The sequence below is a fragment of the Lepidothrix coronata genome, unplaced genomic scaffold, assembly GCF_001604755.1.
Source record: "Lepidothrix coronata isolate B3197 unplaced genomic scaffold, Lepidothrix_coronata-1.0 Scaffold72, whole genome shotgun sequence".
NCBI classification, from domain to species: Eukaryota; Metazoa; Chordata; class Aves; order Passeriformes; family Pipridae; genus Lepidothrix; species Lepidothrix coronata.
The window spans coordinates 2,098,953-2,119,395 of NW_016690252.1; the positions used below are offsets into that span (position 1 = coordinate 2,098,953).

Genomic DNA, 20,443 nt, shown 5'->3' on the forward strand with positions numbered 1-20,443 from the left:
GTATTTACAAAGGTGACCTGGGAAAATTTCACAATGAGCAGTTAGTCATCAGAAGAATATTACACCATTGTTCCTCAACTGAGACAACATATAATCTTGCTTTGAGTGAAATCAGACTAAACTTATCTGTTCCACTAAAGCACACACGATATTAGCATAAGGACTCTCTTCTCCTGAGGGATTTCAGTTCCAAGTTGGTGAGAGAAGTGTAGATTCAAAAGTTGCACATAATCAGGCGGATTCTACGTTTCACTTAACAAAAAGTATGTGTGCAAACACATGCAGAGCCAGACTCACAAACCTGCTGATCTGGCTTCACCCCTCCAAACTTCAGCACTCGGCTGGGGCTCCTAAGCCTGCTTCCTTTTGAGTCAACAATGACAGAAGCAACTCCAGTGAGCTGGAGTTCTAGGAACCACAACCCATTTCCTGTACCTGTCTTGATTATGGAAGAAGTCTTTCTTAACTTAGACTCTTTAGTGAAGCAGCAAATACGAGGAAGGAAGGATAAAGGCTTAATCCTTGGAACAAAAAGAATCCCAAAGAGCTATAGGCGGTTGCAGGCCCTGCTCCTGGTGACAGGACTGGTTGCAGACCAGTGACCCTCTGCTCCTGCTGAAGCGTCAAGAACACAAAATGAAACAGGACAGAAGCCTGTCAGTTTTAAGAAGACAAGCAACACGTATGACTACAAGAGTTACCTGTTGTTTTGTCTGTAATTGTTTTAGAGAAAAAACTGATTGAGAAAGATTCAAGAGAGTTCACATTTAAAATATTGTCACACTGAAGACTCCAAAAGGATCAGAGCCCAAAACTCAGAATAGTCTCCAATGATGCAATTCCACAATCTCTGCATTGACTTGTCCAAGGGCTGCATTATTCTTCTTGTGGAAAAGTTGCATTAAATGAAGACAGAATATTCTGGTAACCAGTATCTAAGGGAAAGAAAGATGCACATGCAGTTCATGTAGCTCTGGTAAAGAGAGAAGCTGATCAGATTCTCCCCCACATCTGCAACTTGTACATATCCAGTTATCTTTCCTGATGTTGCCTCAAAGCATCTCTCCAGTAGGAGCTACCTGCCAGCTGTGCATCCAGCTGCAATGCTGGTCTCTGGTCACCAGTGGCTGGCATGAGCAAGGGTGCGAGTCTCCTCCTGTTCATTTCCCCTCCCTCCCCTGGGACAAGGGCAGCCCTTCTGCCTGTTAAAGCCTTATTCACAGCCACTTTCTTTGGGTTGCTACAGTCTCTGTCCCCTAAACTGGGGGTGTACACACTGTGCAGGACCCCCTAACCTGCACATAACCTTCACTCCTGCCTGTTAACTTTCTTTCTAAGCATATCCATTTATGTTGGCTGACTACTACTGACGAGTCCCAGATACTAATGGTTTTGCAGCTTGAAATAGGACAGGTCACTTCACCTGCCTTGTCAAGGGGTCTGGTCACTTGCACAGTGCTTTCCTAACTCAGGTAGGGAAAATATTCAGGGTCTACAGGTATTAAAGCAGACAAACTGATACTGTAGAGACTTTGTTTTGAGAAAAATTTATCATCCTTTGATAAGAGCCTGCTGATGGCTGAGGCCCTGGTGGTAAGTTTAAGGAGATTACTAAACCACATGGACATATCTGAAGTTCTTCAAATGCCTTTCACAAACACACCTTCTTCTGTGGGTTCTCCTCAGTCCTAAATATTTATAATTTCATGCTGTCCTTTCATCACTTCCAATTTCAAGCTGTAGCTGTAAGCACAGTGACTAGGGCTAAAACTATGAAGAAACAGAGAGACAGACCTGCTACAAGGCCTCAGAAGTGTACAAAAGTTTACATGGTACTTTCAATCTGTTTCAAATCCCCCAATTTTAACTAATCTATCCCATCAGTAAAAACACATATGCAAACAGCCCATCTGACTTCAGTGGGTGTTATTCTCCAAGCAGGAGAACCAGATCCATTGTGAAAAATTGTGAAAAATCTAAGATTTTAAAACTTCCATGGTAGTATCCAGATAAATACTACTACAACTCAGGCATAGACCAATTTAGCAAATATAGCTGATTAAGGCAAGGTAAAAATCACATCTGAACAGGCCTTCTGCTCTGAATCTTCTTTTTCTGAATGGAAAGATGTGCATGTTTCTCCAGGTGGCTGCCCTCCCAATTTATTTCAGGATTCTCCCAACCATGTCCCTTTGCATGAGTTTCCAAACGATGGTGCAAAATATACGGGTGGGAAATGCAGATATGGGGTCTACAGGAAAATACCAGTAAAGAGAAAGCTTCGCTAATACCCATCTCTCTCATCTGATAGAAAGGATGGATTGTTCTGTCATATTATACTTAGTCACATGACCACATGACATCAGAACAGCGATGATCTGACAGCAGAGTCAGACAAACAAGCCCCTATATATTAAAAGTGGCTTATCAAACTCTGTATTCCTCCTGCTCAACTGGTAGTTTTAAGGACTGTGCTCTCCAGCCTCATAAAATACACTATTCCTAATAACGTGCCAGAAGTGGCTTAACCACAGCCCTGGCAAGCAGCTGTTTTCACTCCAGTCATTTGGTTACACTCATCAGCTCATAAAACACAATATCCCAAGTGCCCAGTATGGTGTGTGAGGTCTATTCCTTTTGTTTGTTCTCCAGAATACCCCCAAGTAGTCTCCCAAGAAAGCACAGTCCACAGAAGACAGAGAAAAATATTAGAATCAGGCTTGTTTTGCTTCCAAGACCTGAGCAGCACTGGCTCCAAAGCTAGAACCCTGACATGTGGCAATTTACTTAAGGCACTGTTGAAACAATACCTCTCAAGCAAATATACTAAAGAAATGGAAAGCAATCAAAACATAGAGCTCTGGAGAGACTTTTCTAAAAAAAAAATGAATGACTTTTATTCAACTTCTAGGGTAAGAAGGAAAGCATTTATGTCACTTTTTACCCAAATTTTGAGGACAAAAGGAAGGCATTTATGTCTCTCCTCAGGGCTTGCAAGCAGCAGAGCACATCAGCAGCCACCCTCCTCTCTTCCTGACGTGCTGCAGTTTCATGACTGGCCTGTCTTAGCTGCTAGTGAATATGAATGTTAACTTGTGTAACATGCTGAGATGTTCTTGTTGCACCTTTCATAAATCTAGAGGGCTCCCAGGAGATCATGATGCTTTAATTTTCTGAGGCTGGGGTAGACCTGATTCCCTGCTGCAGAGAAGAGGATTTAACAATTCTCTTGAGGATGTTGTTGTGCAGCCAGGTTTTTAATTAGAATATTATAAGGCCCAACAGAAGGAGAAACGCTGTGAAAGAAGCACTATTTACTCCTCCCCAAAGTCCTCGAACCTATTCCCCATTATGCAGGTTGAAGAAACACAGGTTTCCTCAGGCTGGATGCTGCTGGATCCACTTCCCTGTCTCTCCTACAGTCAGGGCCACAAGACAGGCTCAAGATGGTAGATCCTGTGCTCCTGGGGATAAAGGATGGCAGGTTTGCCTAATGCTAAGGGAGGACATTACAAGAAGGATGCCAAGAAGGACCCTTGAACATGCACACGCCTGCATGCATACTTTTGAGTCAAAAAGAGATATGTATGGTAGAAGCAGTGAGGGTGTGTGGTGGTTTGGAGCTGGCTCCCTGCCAAGTCTCCAACACCACAGCAAAAGCTTCCCCCCAAAAAACCAAGGGAAAAATGAAAAAAACCCAAGAGACCCGAAATAAGAGAGCTAAAGCAATATATAAATATATTTACACTTATATGACATTTATATTCAATTACAAAGACTATATACGCATGAGAAAGAAACCCCCAACGCCCCCAAAGGGAAAGGGAAAAGGGACAAAACAAAAAAAAACCTAAAAACAGGTATACGCACTCAATAAAGAACTAGTCAAAGAAAATTTTAATACTTTCCTTGAGATACACAATCGCACCAAACGCCACTGCCACGCTACCGGACCCTGCATCGGCAGAAACAACAGGCCCTGTAGGACCAACGAGGCCTCAGCTCCCCCACACAAGCGAGACCGGCTGTGGGAGTCTGCTGTCTCCAAACCCTGCCAGAAGAGAAGAGAGGAAGAGGCTTCTCTCTCCATCTTATTTATACTCTGGCTTAAGTAAAAAAAACGTAGGGAATACTGGGAACATGGCCACTTCCTAGTTCAAACTTGGTTACCAGGAAGCCCCAAAAAACTAAACCACTACAGGGTGACTTTCCAGATGTCTGCTGGAAACACAACACAGTAGAGAGGGAGCAGCCTAGGAGGTTCCTAGATTGTAAGAAGGGTTCAAACGAGGACCCAGGGAACTACAGGTCTGTCAGTCTGACCTTGGTGCTGGGGAAGGTCATGGAGAGATCATTCTGAGTGCCATCACACAGCACACACAGGAGAACCAGGGGATCAGGCCCAGCCAGCAGGGGTTTAGGAATGGCAAGTCCTGCTTCACCAACCTGATCTCCTTCTATGACAAGGTGACCTGCTCAGTGGATGAGGGAAAGGCTGTGGATGTTGACTTCTTGGACGTTTCACATAGAATTCTCCTGGAGAAACTGGCTGCTCCTGGCTTGGATGGATGCTCTGTTCCCTGGCTAAAAAGCTGGCTGATGGCCATGCCCAGAGAGTGCTGGTGCATGGAATTACATCCAGCTGGGGCCAGTCACTAGTGGTGTTCCCCAGGGCTCACTGCTGGGTTCATCCCTGTTTATTGCTTTTATTGATAATCTGGACAAGGAGATCAAGAGCACCCTCAGCTGATTTGAGGACAACACCAAGTTGGGTGAGAGAGTTGATCTGCTGGAGGGTAGGAAGGTTCTGCAGAGGGATCTGGACAGGCTGGATCAGTGGGCTGAAGCCAACCAAAGGCCAAGTGCTGGGTCCTGCCCTTGGGTCACAACAACCCCCTGCAGTGCTCCAGGCTGGGGGCAGAGGGGCTGAAAAACTGCTTGGTGGGAAAGGACCTGGGAGTGCTGGATGGTAGTGGCTGAACGTGAGCCAGAGTGAGCCCAGGTGGGCAAGAAGGTCAATGGCCCCTGGCCTGTGTCAGCAACAGTGTGGGCAGCAGGACCGGGGCAGTGACTGTCCCTCTGTACTGGGCACTGGTGAGGCTGCACCTTGAATTGTGTGTTCAGTTTTGGCCCCCCATGATAAGAAAGACATTGAGGTGCTGGAGTGTGTCCAGAGAAGGGAACAGAACTGGGGAAAGTCTGGAGAAGTCTGATGATGAGCAGCTGAGGGACCAAGGGGTGTTTAGCCTGGAGAAAAGAAAGCTCAGGGGAGGCCTTATCCCTCTCTACAACTCCCTGGAAGGTACTGAAAGTACCTGAAAGCCAGGTGGGGGTCAGGGTCTTCTCCCAGATAACAAGAGAGAAGGACAAGAGAATATGGCCTCAGGCTGTGCCAGGAAAGGCTGGTCAGGCATTGGAAAAAGGCTGCTCAGGAACTGTGGAATCACCATTCCTGGAAGTGGTCAGAGGGTGTGTAGGTGTGGCACGTGGAGATATAGTTCAGTTGTGAACACGATGGTACTACATTAATGGTTGGACTTGATGGTCTTAGAGGTCTTTTCCAACTTCAATGATTCTATGACTTCTAGGATAGCGAGAAACCACCAGGGCAGTTCCCACTGAGATTTACAGGCAGAGAGAGTTTCTAAATTGTCTGACAGCCTAAGATAGTCTATAACAGGAAAGCACCAGACTGCTTGAGGGCTTTTTATGGCTTTATTACAGAAAATTAAATCTTTGTAGACAAAATACATAAGGAGAAACAACAAATTTCCTATGCAGACTTGTAGAATATCAAAACTACAGCAATGTGATGGGCGGGGATCAATTACAGCCAGCCAGGGGCAGCTCAGACACTGCTAAGAAGTCAAACAGAGGAAAAGCCAAAACTACTCTGTTCAGAACAGTTTGCTTTGCCTGTTGTGGTGCTGAGCTCTGGTACCTCCATGTCCCCTATGAAAACCAGAACAATTATGTGGGTGATTCATTTTAATTCTGGTTGAGGCAAAAAAGAAATTGTGATTCAGCCACTACATCAGAGTGCCTCCTAGCAATATTTTAGGATAATACCTACTTTTAAAAACTGCATGTGGAGGGGAGCAGAGCCATGGCCAGCCTAATTTTAGGAGTGGAAAAGGGTTCACAGGACAACATACACTGGAGTTATTACCACTGGAGTTCTATTAACCAGGTAACTGTCTCTACTCCCTCTCCTATTGCTTGTCTCCCTTTCCTGGGGAAAAGGTAACATCTTGGTAGGTCTAAGTATCAAGAAAGGTTGAAAAATTATCTGTTTTTATTGAAATATATTGAACTGCTTAAAAGTTTTGGGGAAGTGATGTAAACACTTGACAATCATGTACTTTAAGTATTTTTGTGAGTGTGGTGACTTCCAATAAATTATTCAGGATTGATTTCAGGATTGGTTTCCTGAAGTGTAAGACTCAACAGCTCTTTCTGCCTGGGAACAGTTTGACCAGTTTTCCCTATATCACAGAAAAAATTCTGCAAATACTTTCATAAGCAAAGACATAGAGGGGAACTAAAAGACCTTGTTAAAAATCTCAACTACGAAGAAATTATTCTGTGCATAAGTATTGCCACCTAGTGGCTCAAAAAAACTTCACAGTGATAAAAGTGAACACTGTATTAAAAATCAAGAAGGGTAAGTTTGAGGAAAAGTAAATAAAAGTTCAATCTGAAAGGGCCTTGTGAGGTGCTGAATGCATTGCACTTAATCATCATTGATTGCATTTTTGTCCTGCAATTGTGTGGACTAGGGTAGATATCAGACTTCATCCCCAAAGCTCAAGGAAAAAAAAAGTAAAAACAAAAAAGTTACCTTTTAATTTGAGAAGGGAAATTTTATTCGTCAGTGCAACTGGAACCAACACCAAAGAAATAGGCAGCCAACTCCTCACTATTAGCAGTCCAGCTCAACTATATCCACTTAATTTTCAACATTCACTTTCACAATTGACTTAGTCCATCAGTGTGGGGGGGGGTGGGAACTGAAATTTTGTTTTGACATCTCAGGAATGAAGTGCTTTGGCTACAGCATTTCAAAGTCTGGTTTTACAAGAACAGCTCAGTTTTCAAAGATACTCATTTTAGTTTGGAGGAGAAGCAGCACCTGAAAATGAGAGCAACACTGTGTCTGGAGAAGCATCCTCTTCACTCAACAGAAGAGTGATCAAAGGTCACTCTGCTGCTCCCAGACCTGAGCTGGCTCAGTCATGGTGTCTCCAACCTTCCCAGCCCAGTTAATCCAACACCTGAACAACGGCTACAGTAAATCAGGAATCAGTTTACACAAACCTGAAAAACCGGACATTTCTCCCTGACCAGTTGGCTACTGGACAAATTTCAGTAAGTAACACACACTTACATCACACATATTCTGACCTGGGTATATAAATTCTTGATAAATGTCACTAATTGGGATAGGGCATTACCAAAACTAGGGCCAGGCCTTTCCTTACTGTTTAGGAAAACCCTGTAAATGGCAAAGTGTCCAAGCAAAAGTTATTTTATGCAGTGGTAACAAGAGCAGTGGTAATAAGAGAAGATTCTCTGGGAGAATGGACTATAGCTGGGGTTGGAGTAGAGGGAGGATGATTCACTCAACTCCATCCTCTGCCATGCCGCTTTCCAAAGGCCAGACAGCTTCTGCTATCCCTTTCCTGCACGTGAGTGACACCTACAAAGCAGTTATTCCACCAGGGCCGTGGGATTGAGGTTTGAATATATATATGTATATTCAAAAAGGGGAGCAAAAATGCCATCTCTGCCCACAAGAGTCACACGACAGTTTTCAGAACCCTCCGATCATACAGAGTGATGCAGTGAGGTCAGATAATGCAGAGTGTCCTTCATAGCTTTCTAGAACAGGCAGTGGGACGTGCCTTAGCCAAAAGACTGGGTTGGTTAGCCAAAGAGGAGGTAGAATGAGGGGCTGTGAGAAACTAAAGCAAATTGCTGAGACTAAAAAGAGAAACAGATAACTGGAAGAAACTGGGTGGCTCAGTGGTATTTGCCAGCTTGAGGCCTTTACCTTTAATGTCCATGAATAACAAAGAGCTGCTTCATTTTGTTTGAAAGGGAGTTGGAAAATGTTTTCAGATCTGAGTCAGAAAAATATCTGTTCCCCACTGAGTCACCACTGTTGCTGCCTACTACAGTTATGTGATTTCTTTTTCAAGACATCATTCTGAATGTACACTGATGATGTTTCTCTAACAGATCAGGTGCACGTGACACCCTAAAAGACAGAGTGAAACCGGATTAAGAAAAACCCAACAACTGTGTAGGCTCCTCTGTGCATCAAACTTGATAACAAGCTCCCTCATGACCAAACACAAGGTAGTCATTACATTTGAGATTCTCTGTGGGCTGCTGCACCTCACTGCAGTTGTATCACAAAAATACTCACTTGCTCCCAAGAAATGATGGTGTGGCGTTCAGCTGGCTCCTTCTCCACAAATGTCACCTCAGCAACTCCTGGAGAAGTCTCTAAAAGGAAAAGAGGAGCATGTTTGCAGCTGGCATGAGTGACACCAACATTGTGAGACAGACAATTTTGCAAGTTAATTTGAGTGACAGCCAGGGAAAAGGCATTAATGACTATAAGCACTGTGCTGGTGACTGAGCAGTCACTTTTTTTTGTCTGTAACTGTACTCAGCATGTTTTGGCATGAAGATATCTAAAGATGCACAAAATGCTTCCTTTGAATCTTTTTTTATAGATATATATGCATATATAATGATATATCTGATGGGTCTAGTGAGTGGCATCCCTACCCATGGCACGAGGGTTGGAACCAGATGACCTTTAAGGACCCTTCCAATCCAAACTATTCTGTGATTCTATGACATAAACACATTTTGTATTCAAGGTGTGATTTTTTTGCAAAGGATTAATGGAAAAAAAAAATCAATGATGGGTTCCCAGGCAAACTCTAAAAGAGAGGAATCTCTCTTTGCAAGCATTCCCTGTGGTTTCTGTTGGGTAGGATATCCTCAGCTTGGAAAAATATGCTGTGCAGTGCTGCTGTGAACTGCTAACAACCATATCCCACAAAGACGGGCACATTTAAATGCTGGATCCAGTGGGTTTGGACAGACATAGAAACTGATCATGAAGGGAGCTGTGTGAGCAAACATCAGCCGTCTGGAATCCCAGCTGGACACATGCAAAGCTGTTATGAGCAGTGAGCTTGTAACTTATAAAAATCATCTTAGTATTTTATGCTATAGAAATGCAAGATACTAATCTACACAGTGCTACCCCTGCAGGCATGTGATGGCAGAACAGTCTCTCTTGCACTTAGTGTTTTATAATGTTTTACTTCACCCACAGCCAACTGAAACAATTCCCACTGAGTTAATTCACCTTGGATTAGGTCCAGAAAGACCACTAACTTGTTGTGGGAACTGCAAGCCCAGCACATGGGGCCATAGAATAGAAGTGAACACTATGCAGGGCTTTCAAGAACTGGCTCTGCTGTGAAAGTATGGGCTCCCAAAGCAGTCACACATATTACAATTGCTTTCTGATAAAACATACGCAGTGCACTAGACAGGAAAGGCAAGCACTAGAGAGCTTTGGTGTGCTTTTTATCTTCAGTGCCAGGCTTCTAATTCCAGCAGTAGCCTTGCCCTTGTCTGTTCTGCTGGTGGGCAAGCGGCACTTGGTTTCAGGAAGTCTACACTCCAATGGGAAATACTGACTGGTAACATCATTAGATAATTTAGAGGACAACACATGGCACCACAAACCCAAGACTCAGGTTAAAGACAGAAAAAAACCAGCAAAAGAGTAAAATCATAGTAGGTCACCTAGATGATTTGTCTGGCCAAGGGGGAGCCCCCAACATACAGAAGACCCTGATGTTTCACTTCTGGTAGGTGGGTCCAAGGCTGTCTCTTGCTGAAATACAAGCTGCCCAGCTGTATTCTGCTCCTAAAGAATTGTGTGGAATCAATGACCTAACCAGTCCTTTCCATCTAAGCTATGTAAGCCTTATGACAAGTTAAAGAGATTATAATAACAGAGCAATTGTTATTTCTGTGATCAAAGAAAACATCAGGGATGTTTAATTCGTCATGCACAACAGCTTGGCTGGGATGACAGAAGATTAAATATCATATCAGTCAAAGATGATGTCTAGGAAAGAGAGAAGTACAACTTCTAAAGAGGTCTGAACCAAATCCAACATCAAAAGAAAGAGAAATTCCATCTTAAAAGCTGGAATATTACATTAAAAATGTCCTGTGGCTAATCTGAAGACCACATTTAACAGCTGTAAGTAGGTATGGACAGGAGCTCCTTTAAACATCAACAGCTGACTTTGCCATGAGTTGCTTTTTCTTCCAAATGGAAGAAATGAAGAAGCCATCTAGATTAAAGATACATGATAAGGCTTAACTAGTTCAGGTGACTCTACCCTGCTTATTACTTTGAATCAAGATCACAGTAAACTCTATCCTATTTTTAGGACATTTCATTCGGAAGCTTCCAAAAACGCTTTGCAGTGTAAATCAGAAAGAGTCAATGTAATGGAGTGACACAAAGCTGAAGCAGGAATTCATAGGATTTTTAGTCAAGATATCACAAGATTAGCAGTCTTTACAGTACTGCTGATACTGCCTAAGTTGGATAAACTCTCAGCATCATTTTAAAACGTCTGAATAGTTATGTTCTTATCTAGTAAACACAATAGTGAAGTACGGTCCTGCCCTAGAAAGTTCAGAATAGCTAACACCTCCTATTCTGATTTAGTTATGAAAAATCAACCTTTCTGGAACTTGCTATTGCTCACAGAACTTCAGCAAAGTGAATCATATGGGCAGTGGGAAAGATGTCCCTCTTTTTTCCCTTATGTTATATCCTCCATAAGGCTTGTGAGAAATATTCCCTCTTGTAGGGACTTCCACAGAGACAAGAAATTAAAAAAAAAACAAACAAAACCCAAAACCAAACAACAAAGCAACACCCACCCCCACAACCTAATCTACAGAATTTGTTCAAAGGAGGGTTTTTGAAATGGTATCATAAACAATTGTTCATAAAGGTATTGGAAAATCAGGTGTCAAGCTCCCATACACTATACGTGCACCTTGCTTAAAAGGAGTATGCTGAGCTTCATTACATGATTACTTTTAGCTCCTGAAAAAAAATGTTTCACAAACTCAACAGAGTTAAAAGTCTACTACTGATTTTATGTTACAGTAGGTAGAAAGTATCTACTGGCTTCATGAGACCTTCCACAAGATTTAAAGAAAGATAGTTTCTATCTTACTAACTACTGAGAAAGGCATCTTTCTGAATGAGATACTCTTTGCTATTTGAATAATGAACAAATTAATAAAGTTTCCCAATTAGCTCAGCAATTCAAACTAATTTGGTGGCACAGCTGACATGCTTTGGACTACTTCACTGGAAGAAAATGCGAAAAATTCCCAGAAGGACTGGAGAGACAGAGAAAAGAAGCAGAGTAAAACATCACTGATGGACTGGCATGCACATTGCTGTATTGCACAGTGGAAGCTGTCAGAGAGACAGGCAGAAAAACAAAAAAACACAAACCAGGAAACACCCTTCATGCCAAAGGGATGTTACAGGACTTTCAAGAGCCAAACCTGCATTGCCATGTCTTGCTGGTGTAGATAACACACCTACCCAAAACAGTTTATATGGCAACATTACTTTGGGACACAATTAACATCTCAGGGATCTCATACATCTGAGGGTGGCAAAAATGCGGGCAGGGCCAGTAATTTTTTTAAAAAGAACTACTTCAAAGAAGCATTTGCCATGATGGATGATCATCAGCAGTTCCACTCACAGAGCAGAATGACAATGTTATGTTGACCTCACAACTGGAGAACAAACGAAACAAACAAACCAACCAAACAAATTCCAACCCCCCCGCAAATTCAATAAAAAGCCTGTATGAGAATGCTGATCAGAGACTGAGGATGAAATACTGTCCTCACTGAAGCCCAGAGCAAGTATTAAGCCCTGATCTTTTAATCTCATCTGTCTGAGCAGCTATCTAAACCCATGTGCAACCAGAGATACACTGGGGTTATGAGATGAAACTCGCTGTCCTGCAATACAGTGGCTGGGTGAGGCAACTGCAGTGCTCATGTTTGGCTTTAAAATTCACAAGAAGAAGTCTTTGGACTGCAATTTGTAATCTTGATGCACACGGGGCTTGGGACAGAAATAGGACAGCCCTGTGCCCAAGCTTCTGAGGGATGACAGGTCTAATGCTGAAATCCTTTACACAAGCAAACGTTTCCACTGCCATGAGTAAAGTTTTGTCTGAGAAGCCTTCCTCTGAATGCCTTGCAGTCCTGCTGAACTTCAAAGAATGCTGAGGGGATGCAAGAAGGCTTGAGACCTGAGCAAAACTCAGAGATGGGAAGCAGGGCATGTTGTGGAACAAGTCCCACGGTGTGGGAATGAGCTGTAGGGTGACTATTTATGGGGAGCTGATGCTGAGCAGATTCCTAGATCAGCCTTGTGCCAGAGCCCTACTCCACACTGAACCCCCTCCATCGGGCACAGTCCCTGCTGACCCCACATGCAACAGAGCCAGGTTTACTACAACAAAGGGGTTTATGCACAATTTATGCATTAAGGTTGTGGGGCAACCTCAGAGCAACCTTCCAGTCTCTGAAGGGGTCCACAGAGAAGCCAGAGAGGGAGTCTGCCAGGAACTGTAGTGACAGGGCAAGGAGTAATGGGTACAAACTGAAAGAGGGGAAATTTGGGTTGGCTGTCAGGAAGAAATTCTTTACTGTGTGGGCAGTGAGACACTGGCAGAGGTTGCCCAGGAAGGTTGTGGGTGCTTCAGCCCTGTTAGTGTTCAAGGCCAGGCTGGATAAGGCCTTGAACAGCCTGGTCTAGTGGGAGGAGTCCCTGTCCACAGCAGGGGGTTGGGACCGAATATCTTCAAGGTCCCTTGCAATTCCTTAACATTCCATGACTCTACAATTTTGAATAAAACACCACCTTCTCCTTCTTTGATGCTTTTGAAACTCCTAAGTCGAAAGATTCGGGATTCCTGCCGCTGACTCCAGAAACAAGGATCTCTGTGTGTGTGTGTGTGTATGTGTGTGTGTGCAGGAGCTGCTCAGCTGCGCGATTCACAAGAGGGGCCGTGACAACTGGGTGGCCCCCCCCGCCCCCAGCTCACCCCCGGCCTGCCCCCGGCCCCGGGGGGGGCTGTATCTCACCGCCACTCACCCAATATCCTTGTGACGCCCAGGGTGAGCTTGTCCAGGTAGGGCTTGATGCCGGCGGGGGGTTTGTCCTCCATCCTCCGCGGGACCCTCCTGCCTCCGCCCAGCCCGGCAGCGAACAAAGTCTTTTTATCCTTCCTGTCGCCCCGTAGCCGCGAGGCGCGCTGGGAGTGGTAGTTCCGCCGGGCTGGGTCGCTCCCGTCCTGTTGCACCGTAAGGACTACAACTCCCAGCACACCCCGCGCTCCCTCTTGCGGCCGACACGGGCAGCCAATGGGCGGCGAGCGGCGGGGGGGCGGTGGAGGCGCGCGGGGAGTGGCGGCTGTTTCAAGATGGCGGCGGCGGCCGCCGGTGAGGGTGGAGGTCCTCGCTGGAGCCGTGGCTGTGGTCGTATCCTTCCCTGCGGCTCGGGGCGAGGAGACGGCGGCGGGGAGGGCCCTCGGGGGTGTGCGGGGAGGCCTGTCGGGGGTTTTGGCGTGGAGCCGGCGCGGGGCTGTGGGACGAGTGGGGTTCTGTGGCCGCGACACCAGAGGTGTGGGGGCACCGAGTGTTGTGGGGGCTCGGCCTGGGGAGAGGGAGTGGGCGTGTGGCTGTGTTCGGGGGGTGCGCGAGATTGATAGGCAGAAGTGGCCTGCCAGAGGAGGGAGGGTTGTATGACTGGGCTGTGGAGTCCTGGAGGAAGTAAATATATAGAAATGGGGAAACTGCGTTTAGCTCATGGAAACTTGTAAAAGAATCGATAGAGAGAATGGGGTGCTTTAGCCTGGAGAAGGGGAGGCTCAGGGGTGAACTTACCCCTGACAGGAGGGTAGACCCTGATCGGGGTCGGTAAAAAGTGAGGGGACCAGAGGACACAGCCTTAACCTGTGCCAGGGGAGATTTCAGCTGGACATTAGGAGGAATTTCTTCACAGAAAAGTGTAATTAGACATTGGAATGGGGTGCCCGGGGAAGTGGTGGAGTCACCGTCCCTGTAGGTGTTTAAGGAAAGATTGGACGTGGCACTCAGGCTGTGGTCTGGTTGACACGATGGGTGATTGTTCATGGGTTGGAGTTGCTGATCTCAGAGGTCTTTTCCAACCTAATGAATTCCGAGATTCTTTGAAACTGAGGCTGAACAGGCAGCAAGGAACAGATGTGTCTTTTGTGAGTAGCACCTAAGCTTGATTACAAGCATAAAATTTAGGGTGACCCTGTGTGGGACACAGAGGGCTCTGTCTGTGAGGGACAAGTGTGAAGCTGTGGTGGCTTCATCTGCAGAGGACTGGCAGGCTCCTGTTATGGGAGACTGTGTGGAGTTAGACTTGTAGATGGAGTGGGTGGTGGTTGTGGTGTTGGGGAGTCAGCCTGTAAAAGCCTGGCTAGAGAGAGATGGGCTTGTGTGGTTCATAGAATCAGGAGCTGATGTTTGGGCTCCTGGGGCTGAGGTAGAGGCTCAGCGACGTGAAGACATTAAGGTGGAGCTGACAGCCTGGCCTGGTGGAAATTTAGGACCTGACAATTTAGCTCCAGGTATGAAGGATTTGAGGGATTGCTAATGCTCATATTGAAAGTGGGATTTCAGCATCAGCTGGAAGACTGGAAAGAAGAGTCCGTGTGTGTGCTCTTGTATTTATGTTCGACTGCACACCCGCTAGACAGCACTGTTTAAGTGAAATGGGCCAACCATCCCAGGGACTGTTTGGGAAGCATATTGTTATGATTTCCCATCTGTGTAAAGTAAAATAGATTGCCTACAAATTTGTCTGTGCGGTGATGGTGTGCAGGTTGGTGGTCACATATCAGATTTGTTGCCACACTGTCACTGCTTTGCTCATTTGATGCAGTTACACTGACAGTGTATTTTTATCAACTAACTACTGATGTGACAGGTTGTTTCCTGTGACCAAATACGGTTTCTTGAGCCCATCATCAGACTCATGTGTTGTGATATTCCAAGGAATGAATTTTTTCCTGAGAGTCATTTCCATTTTATGTTTTTTGGCGAGTAGGTAGTGTTGCCTCTGATCCTGGAAAAGTTTAAATACTTAGAAATGCACATTGTACAGTTTAAAATAATAACAGTGGATGCTTTAAAAAAAATAGGAGGGGGTGGGGGATTTGGTACATTGGGTATTGTTGGTTTAATAGGTTTGTAAAATTGAACTAATGCCCATAACTGCTGAATAGATTTAGCATAGCAAGGCAGATGCACTGTTGCTTGTATAGGTGAGCCCTGCAGCATCGTAGTGTGTAGTTCCTCCAGTGCCTGTCTGTGCTGTTGCATTGAACCTTAGCTGTGGTGGTACAAGGTTTATAGTAGTATACTTGCCTTGTCAGTCTTGAGGGGCATGTGGCAGTGGATTAATGCTAAAAGGTTGATGCTGGTCCTGTTCCCAGTCTTGCACACCGAGGCAAGGACGTTGGACCTGTTTACGAATTGGCTCCTGAGTCACTGCGATTTTTGGTCCAACTGATTGAGGTAACCTGCTCCAACTTGGGGTTATTCTAATGCACTGGGCTGCAAACCTTCACAGGAGAGTGATCCTGGTAGCTGGGGGTAGTAACAGCAATATCTTTGACTAATTTTTGCTTCCTGCTATGAGGCATCTATCCACAACAGCTGCCAATACCAGCTCTAATGTTGTTTAGGCAAATCTTTTTATTTCCTATAGCCGAGTGTTTACACACAGATGAACCGTATGTCAGTTGAGTAAGCAATTGCCTGTGCTGAAGTTGTTTCCTGTAGTAGTGTGAGCTGAAGTCATGCTCCTCAGTGCCCTGCAGTTTGTTGTCCTAGTGGACACAGCTGTTTGGGCTGGGCTTTGATCCAGGCTCGGACTTTTGATCTGCCTTAGTGCTTTTTGAAAAGAGGGCACACACAGTGCTTTTCTCTCAGAGTTTGTTCAGGTTCCTCACCTGGTTCGTGCTGTGAGCTCTCAGTGTGTTCTGGCAGCTAGGAGAGAGCAGGTTGCAGCTTACAGGTGAGAACAGAAGTGCTCTCAGTGTTTGTAGAGAGAGGTGGCTTTGACAGCAGTACTCAGCGAATGTATTTTCAAACTGGTATGAGACTGATGAGTGATAATTGTTTATGAGTGATAAAGGGCATCAACAAGATCATAAGGGAGGGTGTGATCAAGCCCTTCCAGTGTGTCCAGTACCAGTTCTGTGACGGACAGTGGGTGTTGATTGAAGTTGTTGTCTACAGGGGGAAGCTCCTACACCGTTCCTAGTTTTCTCCACTGTGTAATAATCTACTAAATTAAGCACCATCTCAGAATCAAATTTTAGTGAAGTCAAGAGTTAGTATATGTTGATTGAAATATTTTCGTAACTCGACTTTATTGTATGAAGGCAACTGCAAAGCCTTTATCTGCATTTATCTGCAAACAGTACAGAAATTAGGTAATTGAGTTAATTGCCCAACCACAGAAGGTTGAGGAAAGTAAAGGGGTATAGACAAAAGATAGTGGGGCAGAACTTTGTGCCCCCTGCTTTTGTTTTTCACTTTTGTATTGCCCCGGTTTCATCTGGGATACAGTTAATTTTCTATCTTGTACCTGGAACAGTGCTGTGTTTTGTATTTAATACAAGAATAATGCTGACTACACGCCGATGTTGCTCAGCAGTGCTTACCCTAAAACATGGACTTCAGTGTCCCGTGCTCTGGCAATGACCAGCTGCACAAGAAGCTGGGAGGGAGCATGGCCAGGAGAGCTGACCTGAACTGGCCAAAGGGATATTCCATACCATGGAGCATCATGCCCAGTACATAAACTGAGGGAGTTGGCTGGGAGGGGCTGATCACTGCTGGGGAACAGGCTGGGCATTGGTCGATAGGTGGTGAGCAACTGCACTGTGCATCCGTTGTTTCTTTTGGGTTTTATTCCTCTCTCCTTTACATTACAAATAGTATTATTTGTATTAATATCCTCTTCTGTTTTATTTTGTTTCAGTTAAACTTTTCTTATCTCCACCCACGAGCTTTACCTTTTATCTCTGCTTTTCCTCCCCTCTGAGAGGGGGCAGGGAGGGGGACAGGGACTGAGGGAGCAGCTATGTGGTACTGAGTTGCTGGATGGGGTTAAGCCCCACCAAGTGTGTTAGTTACTTACATGGGAATAACAATCATTATGTTCAGCTAAATGAAACTCCTGCTTTAAAGAAGGTAGTATGGTTTACACCCTTCCCTGAATTATACTGAGTTGTATTTTTAGGGGCTTCTGGGAGGCGAGGGATTCAAGTTCAGTGACTGCTGATATAGCACAAATATTATGGTGCCCTGTTCTTTCTGACTTCTAAGTGTTTTCTGCAGTCAGGTAATTTAATAGTTAAAGCTCTGGGATATTTGAAAGTTCTTAAAACTTCTTAAAGAAAATTAGTCCTCAGGCTTTATCTGTTTTTTTTTAATCTGTTACTGATCATGTGAAGATCTGATGAGAATGACCAACTTCCTTTGAAACCTTTTGCATTTATCCTCCTTTATGTTTCTTAGAATATCCAATGTATAAAAATGTACAAAATGTATTTCATTGCAATATTAATATATACACTCTTCCAGAATTTGTCTCTCCTACACATAAAGAGGTTCCTTATACAACAGTAACCTGTTTAAATTTAAATAAATATTATTACTTCATTATCTTAGTAATTACACTTGTGAGGCTGGCCGCTGGGATCTTTTGGAAGGTGACCTCTAAGATAATCTTTAAGGCTGAAAGTTAATGCACAGTGAAGAAGGAGTAATGACTTTTGTTCTAGAAATCTCTGTGATGGTGGTTCTTTTCTAATTGAGTTTTCCTTGCTTTTCTTGCACCCAGTGTTTGTTACCAGTTTGTTTTCTTTTCAAAAGTCTTTTAAAATTAAGAGCCCAAATACTTATTTTTACAGTTCTGTTTAAAGAGCCAAACTTGCTCTCTTTTTATTACCTTTAACAAAGCCACATGCAGTTTCTGATGAAGAAGAGCCAATGGTACCTGTTTCAGGTATGACATTCTAACAGATGTAAACAAAGTTGTTTTTTTTTTCCCTGGTAAAATTTGCAATGTCTTTTCAGGTACGTGGTTTGTGTATTTAAGTGTGTAAGGTAGAGAGTCATCACAGGTTGTAATGGGACATATAGGATTACAGCAGAGGATTTATGCTCTGCTGCTTAGATAAGCATACTGTATAAAATGAATAGTTTCAGGGGAGCTGTTTCTGTTGCAGGTACAGCATAGTTTTATCCAATTTATAAGATAAGCTGAATTTTTAATGTGGTCTCCAAAGAATATTGAAGCATTAGAGGTATTGAGGTCTTTTGTAAATTTTGAAGATATCACTTCAAATGAAGATTCATTATGTAAAGCAAAAGTAACTTTTTGTTTTTTTATTAGTTCTTTTGACCTTGATTTACTGAATGCAAGCTTGCATACATCGCTGGGGAAAAGATGAGTGTTCTTAGTTCCCCTTCAGAATTCTCTGATTGTTTTCAAACACAGCTCTTACAGTGACACCAGGTCCTGAAAACATACCTGGGCATGATTAACTCTGGTAAAATTGTGTATATGTCATCCAGCAGTTATAAATTTTGAGGAATCTTGCTCTCTAGTTTGGAGTAGCATGGTTACCCTCGAAAACTACTGGCCAAATAGCTCTGTTAAAAAACTGTGTGTGTTTTGTAACTAGCATAGTTCAAGCCAGGCGATGTCAGATGGTTACACTCTGTGCCCTGGAAAGAAGGCAGTGTTCCTAAATGATGTAAATCGACTCACTCTGGGAAATACTCTTCCACTTCTGTGAAAGAGAATTACAGGAACATTGTTTTCCTTTGTGTACGAGCATGGAGATGTTAAAGCTTATAATTTAGTTCTTTCACTGAGGTTTCTGGTACACTTCTGAAATTCATTACACAAATAGGTGTATTCTATCTGCTAGTATAAAATTAATGTTTTTTGTTCAAAACCTTTTTGCACTTCTGAACAGTCAAAACTCAAACCAGTACCAAGAAGGTACGGGCTTTAATCTGGCCCTGGGCAGTTTTAGTGTTAGTATCAGTGTGGGCACTTTATAATTGCAGCATCAGGATTTTCAGTGCTTTCATATTCTCACCATTGGTAGCGGTGAACTAATTCTAATTATGGCAGGAAGTTTTTTACAGATGATCTGTGCAGTGGGCACTGAAGTGTTGCCTTACTCATATTCCTGGTCCTGAAAGGAACAATTAGCCTGGGCAGTCAGTAGGTTGGCTGTATAACAGAAAAGTGGTATTTTATCGTATGAGTGGTACTTTTAGCAGCAGTACTGCTTGGTTCCTTTTTGTCTTTGAGTGTCAGAGGAGAAGCTCAATTTTATGCTTTTGCATCTTTAAACAGGGTTTTTTTGCACTGAACCTCCATCAGAAGATGTACCTTTCAGAATTTACTTTGTTGCTCTTTGTGGCTGTGTGCACTTCAGTGCCATGCACCTCTTTTTCTGCTGATACATTAATCTTAATGAATTTTTGTGCAGAGTGAGAGGCTGGGGGGAACTGCAAACATGTACCCAACACGCTCATTCTTTTCAGAAAGAGCTGCTAAGGCAAAGATGCCTTTGTGGAAGTCCCGTTGTACAAGGCAAGAGAAGGGTCTCTTTTCACTTTGTAATCTGTGTGTTCTGCTTGTCTTTCATTTACAGGAGTGTCTACAAAAGGAAATTTAAAAACAAGCTGTTTGCCAAAATATCAGACAAGTCAAACTGAACTCAAGGTGCCTGTAGCTGTTGCTTCTGTTTCCATGGATCCGGAGAGAAGTGTGGGAGATCTGACAGGGCAGCAGGTCAGTAAAGGCAAATTTTTGTTACTCTTAAGACTTAGTAGAAAAACGTCAGATTTTATATTTAGATTGAAAACTCTTACACAGCATTAGAATATTTTTATTTTTACAATCTCTTATACTTTTTGCCCACTTACATGGTGGCTTGCTGACACAATTTATCACCTAAAGAAAACAAAGGCTGAGTGTGCTAATTTATGTAATTTGTGTGTAACTGGAGCTATGTAAAAGAGATTATATATTTCTGTGTGTGTATTTGTACAGAGACAGTGAATGTAGTCTTGGATAGCACCTAACCTGTATTTTACTGAGCAAACATGCCGGAAGTTGTGTTCAATCTACTCAGTTTCATTGCTGTAGTCATATCATTTAGAAACAAGACCTATAAAACTCTTCTTAGAGACCTTTTCACTGTGGCTGCTC

At 43.7% G+C, this 20,443-nt stretch overlaps 2 protein-coding genes across 4 annotated transcripts in view; one reads left to right on the forward strand and one right to left on the reverse strand.

The window, feature by feature from the left end:
- The window catches only part of TPGS2 (tubulin polyglutamylase complex subunit 2), a 41,916-nt gene extending 28,533 nt beyond the window's left edge, over window positions 1–13,383 (reverse strand). For both annotated transcript variants that reach the window (XM_017819081.1, XM_017819080.1), the window contains exons 1-2: window positions 13,256–13,383; window positions 8,432–8,511 (exon numbers count right to left, since the gene is read on the reverse strand). In XM_017819081.1, coding sequence (XP_017674570.1) covers window positions 8,432–8,511; window positions 13,256–13,328 — 153 coding nt within the window. In that variant the 5' untranslated portion in view covers window positions 13,329–13,383. The remainder of the gene's footprint in view (window positions 1–8,431; window positions 8,512–13,255) is intronic.
- A 171-nt stretch (window positions 13,384–13,554) lies between these two features.
- KIAA1328 (KIAA1328 ortholog) overlaps window positions 13,555–20,443 on the forward strand; it is a 172,200-nt gene continuing 165,311 nt past the window's right edge. Inside the window, exons 1-3 of one of the 2 annotated variants that reach the window (XM_017819087.1) lie at window positions 13,555–13,641; window positions 18,179–18,214; window positions 19,884–20,023. In XM_017819087.1, the coding sequence (XP_017674576.1) occupies window positions 13,584–13,641; window positions 18,179–18,214; window positions 19,884–20,023 (234 nt within the window). In that variant the 5' untranslated portion in view covers window positions 13,555–13,583. Of the gene's footprint in view, window positions 13,642–13,720; window positions 13,784–18,178; window positions 18,215–19,883; window positions 20,024–20,443 lie in introns of those variants that run through there. The other variant, XM_017819088.1, reaches the window with a different exon arrangement.